Source organism: Cervus canadensis, chromosome 1 (genome assembly GCF_019320065.1).
Source record: "Cervus canadensis isolate Bull #8, Minnesota chromosome 1, ASM1932006v1, whole genome shotgun sequence".
NCBI classification, from domain to species: domain Eukaryota; kingdom Metazoa; phylum Chordata; class Mammalia; order Artiodactyla; family Cervidae; genus Cervus; species Cervus canadensis.
The window spans coordinates 96,816,530-96,830,947 of NC_057386.1; the positions used below are offsets into that span (position 1 = coordinate 96,816,530).

Genomic DNA, 14,418 nt, shown 5'->3' on the forward strand with positions numbered 1-14,418 from the left:
CATGAAACACTAGACAGAATAAGTAGCATTCACTCATTCATTCTACACTTGACCTCCAAAACAAACTGGGATAGGACAGGCAAAAAGAAATCAGAAAGAAATGACCCTCAGAAATCATCCTGATTAGTAAACAGTGTGGTGGACACAAGAAAACTGTACAGGGGGTCATACGAAATGCTTACTAAAAGACTGCCTTGGAGCCAATGTATAAGAAAACCTATTTTTCTTGATGGCGTGTTATTTTATAGTCAATGTTTTCTCAAGGAGGTGAAGCAAAAAACAAACAAAAAAATCTGTTGGGCCAAAATTTTAAAACACACAATTCAATCCAGTGGACTTTTTAAAGAGTAAACCCAAAACTAATAAAATATTAATACTATACATTCAGCTATTAAAAAAAAAGAATGAAATAATGCCATTTGCAGCAGCATGGACGCAACTAGAGATTATCATACTAAGTGAAGTCAGTCAGACAAAGACAATTACCATATGGTATCACTTTTATGTGGAATCTAAAATATGACACCAATGAATCCATCTATGAAACAGAAACAGAATCAAAACATAGAGAATAGACGTGGTTGCCAAGGGGGAGGGAGGGAAGGATTGGGAGTTTGAGATTAGCAGCTGCAAACTAATGTATACAGTGGTAGTCCTCAATCTTTTTGGCACCAGAGAGTGGTTTTATGAAAGACAATTTTTCCATGGACTGATGGGGACGGGGCGGGGGCGGTAAGGGGCAGGGGGGATGGTATCAGGGGGTGATGAGTGGGGCAGTTTTGGAATGATTCAAGCACATTACATTTCTTATACTTTATTTCTACTATTATTAGATTGTAATATATAATGAAATAATTATACAGTTGTCACTTGCCACTCACTGATAGGGTTTTGATGTGAGCCTGCAAGCAACTGATTTATAACTGTCTCTGTGTAGTCCAATCTCTCTGCTAATGATCATCTGTATTTGCAGCCACTCCCCAGCGCTAGCATCACCACCTCAGCTCCACCTCAGGTCCTCAGACATTAGATTTTCATAAGGAGCACACAGCCTAGATCCCTCGCATGCACAGTTCACATTAGGCTTCATAATCCTATGAGAATCTAATGCTGCCGCTGATCTGACAGAAGGCGGAGCTCAGATGGTAATGTGAGCAATGGGGAGCGGCTGTAAACACAGGTGAAGCGTCACTGGTTCAACTGTGTCACCTCCTGCTATTCAGCTGGGCTCCTAACAGGCCACCGGTAGGATCTATGGCCTGGGGGGTTGGGGACCCCTGATGCACGGGATGGATAAACAAAAAGGGCTTACTGTATAGCACAGGGAACAATATTCAATGTCCTGTGATAAACCATAATGGAAAAGAATATGAAAAAGAATGTGTATATATATATATGTGTGTGTGTATGTATAACTGAGTCACTTTGCTGTACAACAGAAATTAACACACCATTGTAAATTCAACTATACTTAAATAAAAAATAAACTTAAAAAATACTATACAAAAAAAAATACTATACAAACTACTAGAAAGCATGGTATTTACAATAAAGGAAAAAAATGCAATAAGGAAGAAAGTGGGACAGTCAGCTAAAGGGGAAATTTCTCTAAGCAAGAAGTGATGCAGGAATCTACAGTGACCAATGGACCCTATAAGGAATGCACATGTAGACAGACACTCCAGCTCTTACCAGGGCAAACCCACCATCTCAAAGTCAGGAGCAGGGAAAACTTCCAGCCCCTTCCCAAAGACAGGGCTACCCTTTCAGACACCCTGCTGGAGCAGATGATTACTGAATTGCGTTGAATTAGAGCACAACCACGAGAAGCAAACCTCACATTGTGAAGACAGAGGAACTAGCCGCAGGTGTCTTAACATAAGACGGGCAAGTAGAAAAGAGTGAAGATAGCATACTGATTCAGACCAAGAAAGAAAAAGGAAGCCCTAAGAAAAGAAAAAAAGAAGAAATACTCAAACTAGAGGATAAATACAGAATTTTGGCAAACCAGTAAGAAAGTTTGAGAAGTTTTAAATACACTGCTAGGTACTGTTTATTTATTTTGCACTATCAAACTGAAACAATCTGTAATAAATTATCCTGAACATTAAGTATTAATCACCCAAAGGAGGGTGTTGAAACCACTCCTGATGATGATCTTTTTCTGAGGGTATGGGGGTGGTTAGGGACACCAAACACTAGTCTTACTGACATTACCATAAGACCAAAAATTCAAGTTTTAAAGGTGATCTAATGACACTACCATTATGATATACTTTCATACCACACAAATGTTTGCATTAAAATTTTAAATATTTTATAATTTCACATAATGGCTCATAATTATCTTAATAGGGAAGAGGAGTCACAGGACTTTCTGGGGAGACCCCAAAATAAAATTCCTAAGGAGAAAAATGCTCTAAATGAAAAATGCTAAATAAATAAAGTAAAAAATATCTACCTTTAAAGATTACTTCTGGGTTTCCCTGGTGGCTCAGCTGGTAAAGAATCTGCCTGCAATGCGGGAGACCGGGGTTCAATCCCTGGGTCAGGAAGATCCCCTGGAGGAGGGCACGGCAACCCACTCTAGTATTCTTGCCTGGAAAATCCAGGCAAGACAGAGGAGCCTGGAGGGCTACAGTCCATAGGGTCACAAGAGTCAGATGCGATTGAGTGGTTAACACTTTCACTTTCACACAGTAACTACAAAATGGATTGTTGGCAACCACCCACTACAATTAATATATTTAAAACAATTATTTAATGTGAAACATTTAAAAATTCTTCTGATTCCATTCCACCTTAGCTTGGGACCTTTCCATTTTCTCCTAGAATCTATAAGGTGATTAAGGAAGAAGGAAAAAGAGGTAAGGGGGAAAATTTCACAGGAAATGAGGACAGGCAGCCTCGTAGGTGTACAGTCTAAGGGCACTGCTCTCAGAAGGGCCCTGTACTTGGTTTTCCATGAAAACTAATTTTATGTGAAAGAAGACAAAATGGACAAGCTGGGGTTACTCAAAATTGGGTATTTGGCCCATATTTTCTTGTAAAATATTTTCTTGCACAAACTGAGCTTGTCACCTTGAGGAAAATGGCTTATAGCACTTTGCCAAGGATAGAATTTTAGCTTTCAAGTAAAAATTAGATGTTGGGAAAACATATCCAATACCATAAGCTTTACAGCTTCCCAATAATTAAGGCCTTTTAAAATGAGACTGGTAATGATATTAACAAACATGTTTTTTTTTTTAATACTGTATAACATTCCAAAATTCAGAAGACCTAAATTTAATGACCAATGCGTGATATTATAAAATCACACATGAGTAGAAAGACCTATTCCATGTGTCAGGAAGGACAATGAGTTTTAAAAGTTTACTGACAGGGTGTTATAGTCCTCATGGCAATGGAACCTTTGAGGAACTATCACTTGTCAAGTTTTGATGGAGTGTAACAGTAAAATTACTTGAAGAAGCTGTTAAATTTTCCTCCCTGTCCATACTTTATACACTTTAACCCAAAGAACACATCACAACAGGCTGAAAACAGAAGCAGGTATGAGAATCCAGATGTCTTCCATTGGGCCAGACATTAAACAGATTCACAAAACTATGAAACACCAACACTCTCCTTACAAAACAGAAGTTTTGTAAAGTACAGTCATCTTTCACTTAAAAAAACCTTAAAATGGGTTTATTGTGTTTAACTAGCCAACAAATACATACTTTTAAAGTTTCTCAGTTTCAATTTCTAACATGCCAAGAAATGATATAGATAATTCTTATAAACAAAAGCTGATGGAGCCCTCAGAAAGTTTGAAGAGTGTAAAGGAGTCCTCAGATGGAAAAGTTTGACAACTGCTGCTCTGAGAGATGAACCAGAAAATAATCAGCCTCTTAGTTCTTTTTTTTTTTTAATCCAGTTGTCAGCTGTCCTTACATTCCTTGAAGACAAAACCCAGTAAGATCCTACCTCAGCTGAACTTTCTAAACACTCAACCCACTTGCAGGAACACTAGCTGCCCATACTCTCCCCATGAAACTAAAGTAAGTCCTAAAAGTTAGGCAAACTTTTGCACCAAGGAGCAATAGAAAGACTGAAGTACTTGTTAAGAATGTCCATTATTCAGCCTGGATGGGAGGGCAGATTGGGGAAGAATAGAGTCTAGACACGTACATTTTTGACTGAGTTGTTCACCTGAAACTATCACAACAATGCTAATTAGCTATACTCCAACACAAAATGTTTAATTAAAAAAAAAAAAAACTATAAACATAGATGCAAAAAATTTAAACAAAATTTGAGAAAGTTAAACTCACGCTGAAAGGATAATGTGTCGTAATCAAGTGGCTTTTACCCTAGGAACTCAGAGATGGGCTAATATTTGAAAAACAATATTTTATAGTAAGTATAAATGGAGTATAACCTTTAAAACCTGTGAATCACTACATGGTATACCTGTAATATGTAATATTGTACATCAACTATACATCAATAAAGAAAAAATTCATCCTTGGGAAAAAAAAAAAAGAATGCCCATTATTGTCAAGGGCATCAATTTCAATCACCAAGAATATCACTGAGACCCAAGTATTCTCTGCATTAGAGAATTGGGATGTGCTTATTCCAGAATTAACAAATGGCAACATGATCTTTTTCCTAATAACATTTCTGAGTACTCTGAAATTCCTGATAATTCAAACATGTTTTTGAAGATTCAGTTTAAAATTTTGTATAAAGAAATGGATAGAAGATAGAACTACACAAATGAACTTATTTTAAGATTTTAACCTATCTTCTGACACTCCTAAATGCCTTCTGGACTGTACCAAAACCACAGGTGACCAATTAACACTACCATCTTCACAGATATCTGAATAAGAGTCAAGACAGCCCAAATTCTTTCTCATCTTCAAATTTTTCCCTTCAGAATTATCCCATTGTTTACTGCAATTAGCAATTCATTTTTCAGATCCAGGCTACTCTGAGGTCAGGTCATTTCTCCTCTAGGCTAGCAGTTCTAAACCCCATCTCACATCCAACCACCACCAATATTACACTTGAGAGAGACAAAGGAAGACACAGGAAAAATAAAGGCTACTGACTCCATACTAAGTCCATAAGAAATTGCTCTAATACAAACAATTGTTCAGTAAGGCTTTTTTTCCCCAATAGATTCTATAATTATTTTTTCCCAAAATATCTTAAAGTTGTTTTTCAGCCTACATGTAATTTAAACAATCACCAAGGCTGAAAGGTATATTTGTTAACTGGGTATGCTCACGTCAGTCCTTACTATTGATACTCTTAACACCACTGAATTGTACACTTAAAAATGGTTAAGATGGTACATTTAGTGTTACATATTTTTTATAAAACAAGAAAAAAAAAGTTAAATAGGTGAACTTTGGCCACCTCATGCAAAGAGTTGACTCATTGGGAAAGACCCTAATGCTGGGAAGGACTGGGGACAGAGGAGAAGGGGATGACAGAGGATGAGATGGCTGGATGGCATCACTGACTTGATGGACATGGGTTTGGGTAGACTCTGGGAGTTGGTGATGGACAAGGAGGCCTGGCGTGCTGCGCTTCACGGGGTCGCAAAAGAGTCGGACACGACTGAGCGACTGAACTGAACTGAACTGAACTGTGGCATATGAATTGTAACTCAATAAAGCTGTAATATTTTTTTAAACAGTAACTTTGTTCCTAGTTTTCTTAAAAGAAAGGGAAAAAAGTTTCCTACTGAGATATGAATAATGACAAATTTTTTGAGAATCTAAGGAGGAAAATTTATATACATAAAAATGTACAAAATCTAGTAGGTATTCAAAAACTATTTTAATATGAATCATTAATATTTTCTTTTCACAAGTAATGTCAACCTAATACCCATACACTGAATCACATGCTAGAGTTTCTCCCAGAGGTCAGTCAACAATACCTTCTAACTAACATAAAGGTATTTCAAGTCAATGGTGTTTTAACACAGGATTCAAAATCAAAAGAGAACATTTCTAGTACCCCAATATTGCAAATAGTGAGAACAGACAACTTAGAATGGATAACTCAATCCATTCAGTACTGGTAGGAAAGGTTAATTCAGCACTGGTAGGAAATAGGTCTGAATATCACAGTAGATTTTTCCAAAGAAAAAAGATTTTTCAAAATCAGCATGTAACATTGCAAAATCTCATGACAAAAAATTAAATAAATAAAAACAGGAAAGAAAAGAAAAAAAATCACATATGAGATGAAATGGCTGAAGATGAAAGGACCTTTGCTGTTGAAACTAAAAGTTAAATTTTAGCCAAGTATATTTAAAACATGAACAGGCACAGAGAGCCATCAGTGTTCACAATTTGAGGCAGGACAAAGTGGCAGTGATTTTTCTGACAAATAAATTGCTTGAAATATTGCATGACTTGCTACACAACACCCTTATTACTTTCAATTTCCAAGTGCAACCAAAAGATGGGTCCAATTATGACATCAATACAAGCTTTCTTTCAGAATGGAATGAAAGAACAGTAAATCCCAGTGGCCACGGGAGTTCTGCAGCAGCGATGATGTCATATATAAAAATAGACATCCTCTAACAGAAGCTGAAACTTGTGTAAACAGCATGCTGCACACTATTCTCAACCACCTTGCATCAATTTGCAATGCCTGCTGTTAATAGCGCGAGATAAATCATTTCATGTTTTACACCATTTCCTGATTTACATTTTGATTTCTAAACAGACTCGATAGGGTAATTTCTCAATCTGTATAAATTAAATCAACATAAATACCTGATTATAACTGCAAGAAAGAGAAACGGTCCCCCCAAAGCAAGGAGTCTGAGACCACCGCAGCAGCTTTCACAAGCTGCATTTTGCCAGGAATGCAGTGCATATGGCACACTGCTATTATGTCCACTATTGTTCAGAGACCTTTCCACAGGGAGCTTTCTGCAGGGTTTTAAAATGCAACATGATCCAGGTGAGGAGGGGTGAGTAAACCGGCTGAAAATAAGCATGAAAAACAAAGGGTACTCTGGACACGTCTCTTTAAAAGAGACTTTGAAGTAAATGTAAAATATAAGGCATGCACACAGCAAATAGTATCTACCAGAATGTATGGGGTTTTGTGTGTGTGTGTGTGGGAGTGTATCCATCACTCCTCTCTAACAGTCTATGCACATCCCCTCTTTTCCTTCTTCACTCCCCAATTCTGTTTTCACATTTACTTTTCTTGGGCTTTTGGGGATGAAAGAAGTTTCCTTTGAGCCAAGATAGTAAAGCCATTCAAGAAGCCATACCTGGTTCCTCAAGAAGCCTGGTTTTTGAGCCTGCACAGTAACTGAATTCCCCTCAATTTTAGCTGCCCATTGATTTATCTGTATTCTATGTGAGACCGTAAAGTCAATGAGGGCAGACTCTGTCCTGTACACCTTTAAGGCCATGGAGTCTGGCACAACCTTGAAGTAAGGTGAATACTCATTAAATATTCATTGAGTGAATAAAAATATATAAATGAAAACACTAACTGAGCTTTCCTCTGTATGATACAAAAATAGAACACACAAATTTTCTGAAACTCCATCCTACTGTAACTCAGAGAGGTACTGATGACTAAATTGAAAACAAAGTCTTTAGATTCAATTAAGCAAACAAACACTTGATGAAAGATACAGAATAAAACTACTCAAAAAATTTTCCTATACTTGAATAATTTCTTTATATGGATATAAACAAATGGTGAATATCATCATATGAACAAATGTGTGAAGTGAGATATGAACTGATTGTTAGAAGCTAAAATCCTAAGGCCTAGATATTCCATGAAATTTAGTAGATACACAAGTCACTGGTACACAACATATGTTCTTACTCATAAGTAGCATATATTGGCTTAAAGTAGGAAGACCTCAGTAAGAAATTAAAGAATAAGTGACAAAGCAAAGCCATGATATGAGGGAAAATATTGTCTAACACAAGAACAACAGCTCCAGTCAAAAAGTCTAGAGTTAAATAAATGCGCACAATCACACAAACACTGTAATTTTTTCATGTTTCAATATCTGCTTTTTTATAATTAATCTACCAAGAAGTCCTTAACTGAAGATGAAACCAACTTAAATCTTATCACTTAAAAAAAATCTACTTCAGAGATATATAAAATAAATATAACCTAGATAGAATGATTCTATAACCATTAGAAGAAATAGGACTTGTCTTATATTATGACGAATAACCTTATTAAAAATAGGACTTATTTTTATAAGGCTTATTACATTGGTGCTACATGTTAAAAATATTGTATTATCACTGACTATAATAAAAAATTAATCCCATAATGTTTTATAATACTACATTGTATTCAACTTAGATTATATTAATTTTATGAACTATTGCTATTATTTTGTATACTTGCACTAAGAACTTTAAAATAAGCCTAATCCACTGAAAAAATTCAATATGTAATTATTAAACAGTACCCTGAAGAATATATTCCCACTGTAGAAAAGGATTACTAACAGAATTTGTGGGAGATACTTCTTTCTATAACCGATGAGTGAGTCGCTCAGTCGTGTCCGACTCTTTGAGACTCTGTATAGCCTATGGAAGTCTCCAGGTCAGAATACTGGAGTGGGTAGCTGCTCCCTTCTCCAGAGGATCTTCCCAACCCAGGGATCAAACGTCCGCATTGCAGGTGGATTCTTTAATCAGCTGAGCCACTGGGGAAGCCCAAGAATACTGGAGTGGGCTGCCTATCCCTTTTCTAGCAGATCTTCTTGACCCAGGAATCAAACCGGGGTCTCCTGCATTGCAGGCAGATTCTTTACCAGCTGAGGTACAGGGAAGCCTGGACACTACGACCAATGAGTTCTTGTTATTTCAAAAATTTTTCATTGATCAAGACGTTGTAAGTTTCATGTTATACTGTGTTTGAATACTAATTCAAATTAGCATGAAGTAAAGCCACATTTTGGGAGTTAAGTAGGAGTGGGGGTGGGAAGTCAATAAGAGCCTCTAAGTGTGGAGACCATCTAATTTTGCAACCAGCCCAGGAAGGCTGCAAAGGAAGGAACCATCAGTTGCTACATATAAAATCCATACTGTAGACAGGACAAGCTTTCTTTAGTCTTCAGTTTAATATCTCTGTATAATATATATTTGTTTTAATAAAATAAAACATAAGAATGCATTTAAGAACCTGTGGGCTGCTCTAGTGGTCCAGTGGTTAAGAATCTGCCTGCCAATGTAGGCGACATGAGTTCAATCCCTGGTCCAGAAAGACCCTTCATGCTGTGGGGCAAGTAAGCCCATGAGCCGCAACTATGCCCGTGAGCCACAACTACTGAAGCCTGTGTGGCCAAGAGTCCAAGCACCACAACAAAGAGCAGCCCCTGCTCCCTGCAACTAGAGAAAGCCCATACAGCAACAAAGACCAAGCGCAGCCATAAATAAATGAATCCTAAAAAATAAAATGCATCTGTAATATCTATCTATCCATCTATATAATTCAAAGATCATTATGTCTTAACATTTTCATACACCAATAATAAAAACTATGGACTTGTGTGACAATGATATGACAATGTGGGTGTATCCACTGTCAAAAATATATGCTGCATTCAGAGACAGCCTGTACTAAGGGTAAGAACACACACATGAGAAGAACCCTGAACCCCATGATCAAACAGACAGATCAACAGTCCCCATCAGCAGTATAATGTCTCTATATAAGTTCTGCTCTTTCCAAACTAGGAAGAGGACAGAGCTGTTCTTTTTCCTTTTTTCTGCTTTAAAAAAAATAAGAGGAATAAAAGATGACAAAATAGGCATGTGCCAGCTTCCCAATCCCTGCAGCCAGGTAGAAGCAAGGTAAAAGCCGCCTTTTAGGGGCTTCCCGGGAAATGGCAACCCACTCCAGTATTCTTGCCTGGAGAATTTCACGGAAAGAGGAGTCTGATGGGCTACAGCCCATAGGGTCACAAAGAGTAGGACATGGCTGAGCATGCACGCATATCTGCCTTCTAAGTCCTTCTTTCCACTTCTCCTCTCCATTTTTATTATGGAACCAGATTTTCTTACCCACCCAACTTCTAAAATAAATTACCCATGACTGCAGAAAGAATCTGCAATTAGGGGTAAAATAAACATGTTTTCCCATCCTATTCTGAACCTGTTGACAACGTAAACTTGCCCAAAGTACCAAATCAGTCCAGGAATGACCCCCAATTTTCCAGCCTCTGCCAAGAATTTTATCCATGACCTGCCGCTCTACCACCTTTACCCACCAGAAGACTGAAAATTCATGTCACATCCTATTTTCTGGCATTCTTAAATACAGCTTCAACTCAACTCATCAAAATGTAAGAAAATGCTAATGAAAGCCATCTCCAATCTTGCCTTCTCGCTGCATTTTAAAATGCTTATTCTCTGCAAATCTCATACACTTGCCTTGAAAAAGTGACCTGAAAACACTCTACATGGACTATATGAGTATTCGTGTTACTGAAAAAAATTATTATAATCTGTCAAACTGCTGTGACACATCTAAGTTTAAAAAGTGTACATAAGGTATACATTGTAATTTAGTGCACATTTTCAATTCAATTCCTAATTCTAAATGGGAATTAGACTAACCAGTAATTTCTCATATTATCAATGAAAAAGAAGAGGATTAATAACATTTTAAAATAGTATCTTTTAAAATAGCAAAGTTACACACTTTTAAGTATATAGCAGACAAAAACTCAAAACACAGGCGCAACGGGAAAAAAGTATATAATTTTATCAAAATTTTATCAAATATAAAAACTATCATTTTTTAAGATTTACCACATCACTGAAAAATTAGCAGTGCTTCTAAAACACAGTAGAGCAATCAAGTAACCTGTGCCATTTTAATATGCATCTTCTTACACAGAATGTAAAGTAACAGCCTCATTTTAATTTGAAAAGTTATACAAATATTTTATGCTTTTAGGTGAGGTTACTATAATAGCCAAAGATTTTATACTGACAGGAGCCCTCCTCTAATGTGAATTAAATTACTCATGATCTTTTTCCTGGGCAATAAGAAAACACAACCATAACAAGTTTTTAGCGAGAAATCAGTTTTTCTTCCCTGACTCCAAATTCCCTGATAACCCTAAACTTGACCCAAAATTTCAAATGATTAATACTGAAAATGTAAATTAGTTATGTACTGGCATGAAAGAAATGAACAAACAAATTACTACAGGACTCCATTAAAACATAGAATGAAATAAAAGCATGAAAAGCTTTTATTACTAATAAAAGCTAGTTAAAAATCAAGCACAAATAAGAAAATACAAGTGGATTTTAAATTCTTATTTCCGTTTTGACTAAGCCTTTATTCTGACTAAAATTTTACCAGTGGTCTCCCAAAATGCTCTTACATTGGGATTCCTGAAATTTAAAGCTTTCACCTATGGCCTTTAATATGTAAATGTCTAATGGATTTACCATAAAATTTTCACACAACAAGTGATGAAACATCCACGATGTCTATCGGCCTGTCTTTCTTCATTTCTTTAAGCACAAAGCAGGTTAGTTAAGAATAACACTCCACTCATTCTTAAAACTATGTAGGCTGCAGTTTTATTCTTTCTTCAAATGAAGTGGGCAGTTTATCCCTATGTCTGCACAAATAAAGCTGCCTGTGACATCACCTAAACCACTGATAGTTTCAAAGTTGTAAGAGATTTTACTAAATTAGGGCAAAATATAAAAGAACAAGACCAAGCAAAACACGTCAATATTATAAACTTGTTAGTCACAATGCAAACTCACAAATGAACTGAGGTTAGTATTAGGAGACCACACAAATTACAATACCTGAGATTTAGTGCATTCCTTTGAGCCAAAATGAAATGAGTGCCATAGAGGAGGAAAGGAAAAGATGACATTATCAGACATGCTACAGTACATCTGCCAAAATGAAGATCATGTTAAATCAGGTTAAGAATGACCATACAGCCCTGGCTACATGTATGATGTCCTTATGTTCCTCAGCCATGCACCTGAAATGCACCTGCAACCACTGACATCATCGGTGATGTAGCACCATGCACCTTCTCAAAAAAATGTTCACCCTGGTTCCTACCCTAGTTCTTTCCAAAGGAGTATTTCTGCTCAGAATAAGTGAAGGTGACTTAGGGCTAATGAAGAATAATGATCTTCTTCACGTAATTCTTTATACCCTGAGGTACCAAAAACTCAAAATGTTATTGTTGTTCATATGTTAAAATCCTGTACTTAGATAAAATAATAATATGTGAATAAAACACAATTTGCATGAAAAGATGGGATTCAATATTTTCAATTATGACTCTGTTGCTGCCCATCTGAACTCATTTAGGAAAATTAACACATGTCATATATATTAGTAAACTGGTGCCTGATCCATTATTAAGCAAGTTAAATTTTTCACCGTAGTACTAAATTTTCCCTCATAAAAGTGCCTGTTGACCAGATAAAACATTTTTTTAAACCACTAAAAAAAAAATAATAATAATAATTTTGTTAAAAAGTACACATTTTTTAAAAAAATCAGATTAAGAAAAGAGAAGTCATGTACAGGAAGTGAGTAAAGAATTCCATAAAGGGGGAAAATGTGGGGATAGGAGAAATAATTATAAAATGACCCTCCCATGTTAAGTGAGAGGAATATATAACTATAAAATCATACCAATCAGCCTTAATGTTAAATTTTTAGTAACTCACATTGCCACTAAACATCTTAGCATAGAATATAATTTGGAAAAATAATTCCAAAGCAGAAAGAGTATTAACAGTACGAGCAGTCTGTACTATTAATGTGTATAACTATTTTTAATCCATATTTCCTTATTCCATGATACTACATCAACACTAAAAATACTACCTTCTTTTATAGACAATAGTAACAAAAAACCTTTCATAGGTTTAAAAAAAAAAGAAAATACTAAGTCTCTCCAACAGGCAAACAAAGCTGGCTTTATGATGAGCAAAAGCAACCCTTTCCAAAGGAGCTCAATGAAATGATTCAACTATGAAATTCATGTTAAATTAAACTCGTGCATGGGCAGCAAGAGGAGTAGGCAGATAGCTGGTGGTCAAAACTGCTTAAATATTCAAATACAAAGAGCTCTCAGAAATAGAACACATGAAGTGTGGGTATAAAATACATCACTTCAAGTTACCAGAAAATTAAGTACATAATTTTACGTCTATATACATTTTCCCATGTGTTTTACATTTATACTTATTTGCAAAAAGAAAGAGGCTAGGTAAAAAAACAAATAAGCAATTATAAAATAGCTGTGAATTAACTACTTTTATTTTTTCATATTTTCGTTTTAAAATTAATTTCAAAAATGAGTACTCATTTAATGGTGTAAGTATAGATAAGCCATCTTTGACCTAATTATGACATGTAAGAATTCAAGTTACTTTTTTCCTTGAAAATAGAAATCCTCAAATATATTTGCCACAATTTTCTATGGGCCCCCGGAGGACATGGACACAGTGCACCCGAGCAGAGAGAAAGGAGTCAGAAACATAGTCTCCCACGCTGACATCGCTGGGGTCTTGTATAAATCGCTCATTATCTTTGCCTCAGTTTCCTCAGACATAAAAAGTAGCTTATTAATCTAACATGTATAAAATAAATGGTACCTCAGTGGTGAAACCACTGAAGAGAACCTCTGAACCTATTAGAAATGCTTCAGATCATCTTTACCCTGGAATTTAAAGAAGCAACCTTTCAAATTAAGCTCTCATGTCATCATATTAAACAAATTAAACAATTTAACTAAACAAACATAAAAATTCTCAGATAATATTCACACAATGGTATGAAAAGCTATGAGAATAAGCAAATTTTAGCTATCTAACTTTTGAATAAAAAAATGCGTATAATACTAGTCATTGCGAATGGGGAGGGAGATGACAAAATTTAACATTAAGGTAAGAAAAAGTATCCCAGTTACAATTGTGCGTGCTGATCACAAAGCTGATCCTGAGAGCATTTTAAGAAATTAAAAGGCTAAACAATATCTTTTGACAACTTATTTCAAGGTTCCTTTAACTAGTCATATTATGTGTGTTTCCAGAAAAATCTGCACTTTGGACAGGTAATACCACAGAAAGAAATTACTCATCAAAAACAGAAAATTCACATCTCTTCACAAAACTCCCGATGAAAAATCATAAAGATAAATACAATTATTATACTTGTATAACTTACCGTATGATAGCCTCTAGGCAAAGGTGGTTTGCCCACAGGATAAGGATCCACAGTGTCAATAATAGTTTGTCTTTCCCCTTTCTGGTTGATTTTTCTAAATCTCCTTCGAGACTGTCGATGAGAAGCTTGACGCTGAAAATATTCTTCATTTTCATCCATATAGTCTACCTG

The 14,418-nt window shown here is 35.9% G+C and overlaps 1 protein-coding gene across 8 annotated transcripts in view; it reads right to left on the minus strand.

The window, feature by feature from the left end:
* The window catches only part of RAPGEF2 (Rap guanine nucleotide exchange factor 2), a 256,054-nt gene that overhangs the window by 106,568 nt on the left and 135,068 nt on the right, over positions 1 to 14,418 (minus strand). For 6 of the 8 annotated variants that reach the window (XM_043487364.1, XM_043487372.1, XM_043487368.1 and 3 more), the window contains 2 exons: positions 14,248 to 14,415; positions 11,856 to 11,873 (listed from right to left, as the gene is read on the minus strand). In XM_043487364.1, coding sequence (XP_043343299.1) covers positions 11,856 to 11,873; positions 14,248 to 14,415 — 186 coding nt within the window. The remainder of the gene's footprint in view (positions 1 to 11,855; positions 11,874 to 14,247; positions 14,416 to 14,418) is intronic. The other 2 variants (XM_043487356.1, XM_043487380.1) reach the window with 1 other exon arrangement.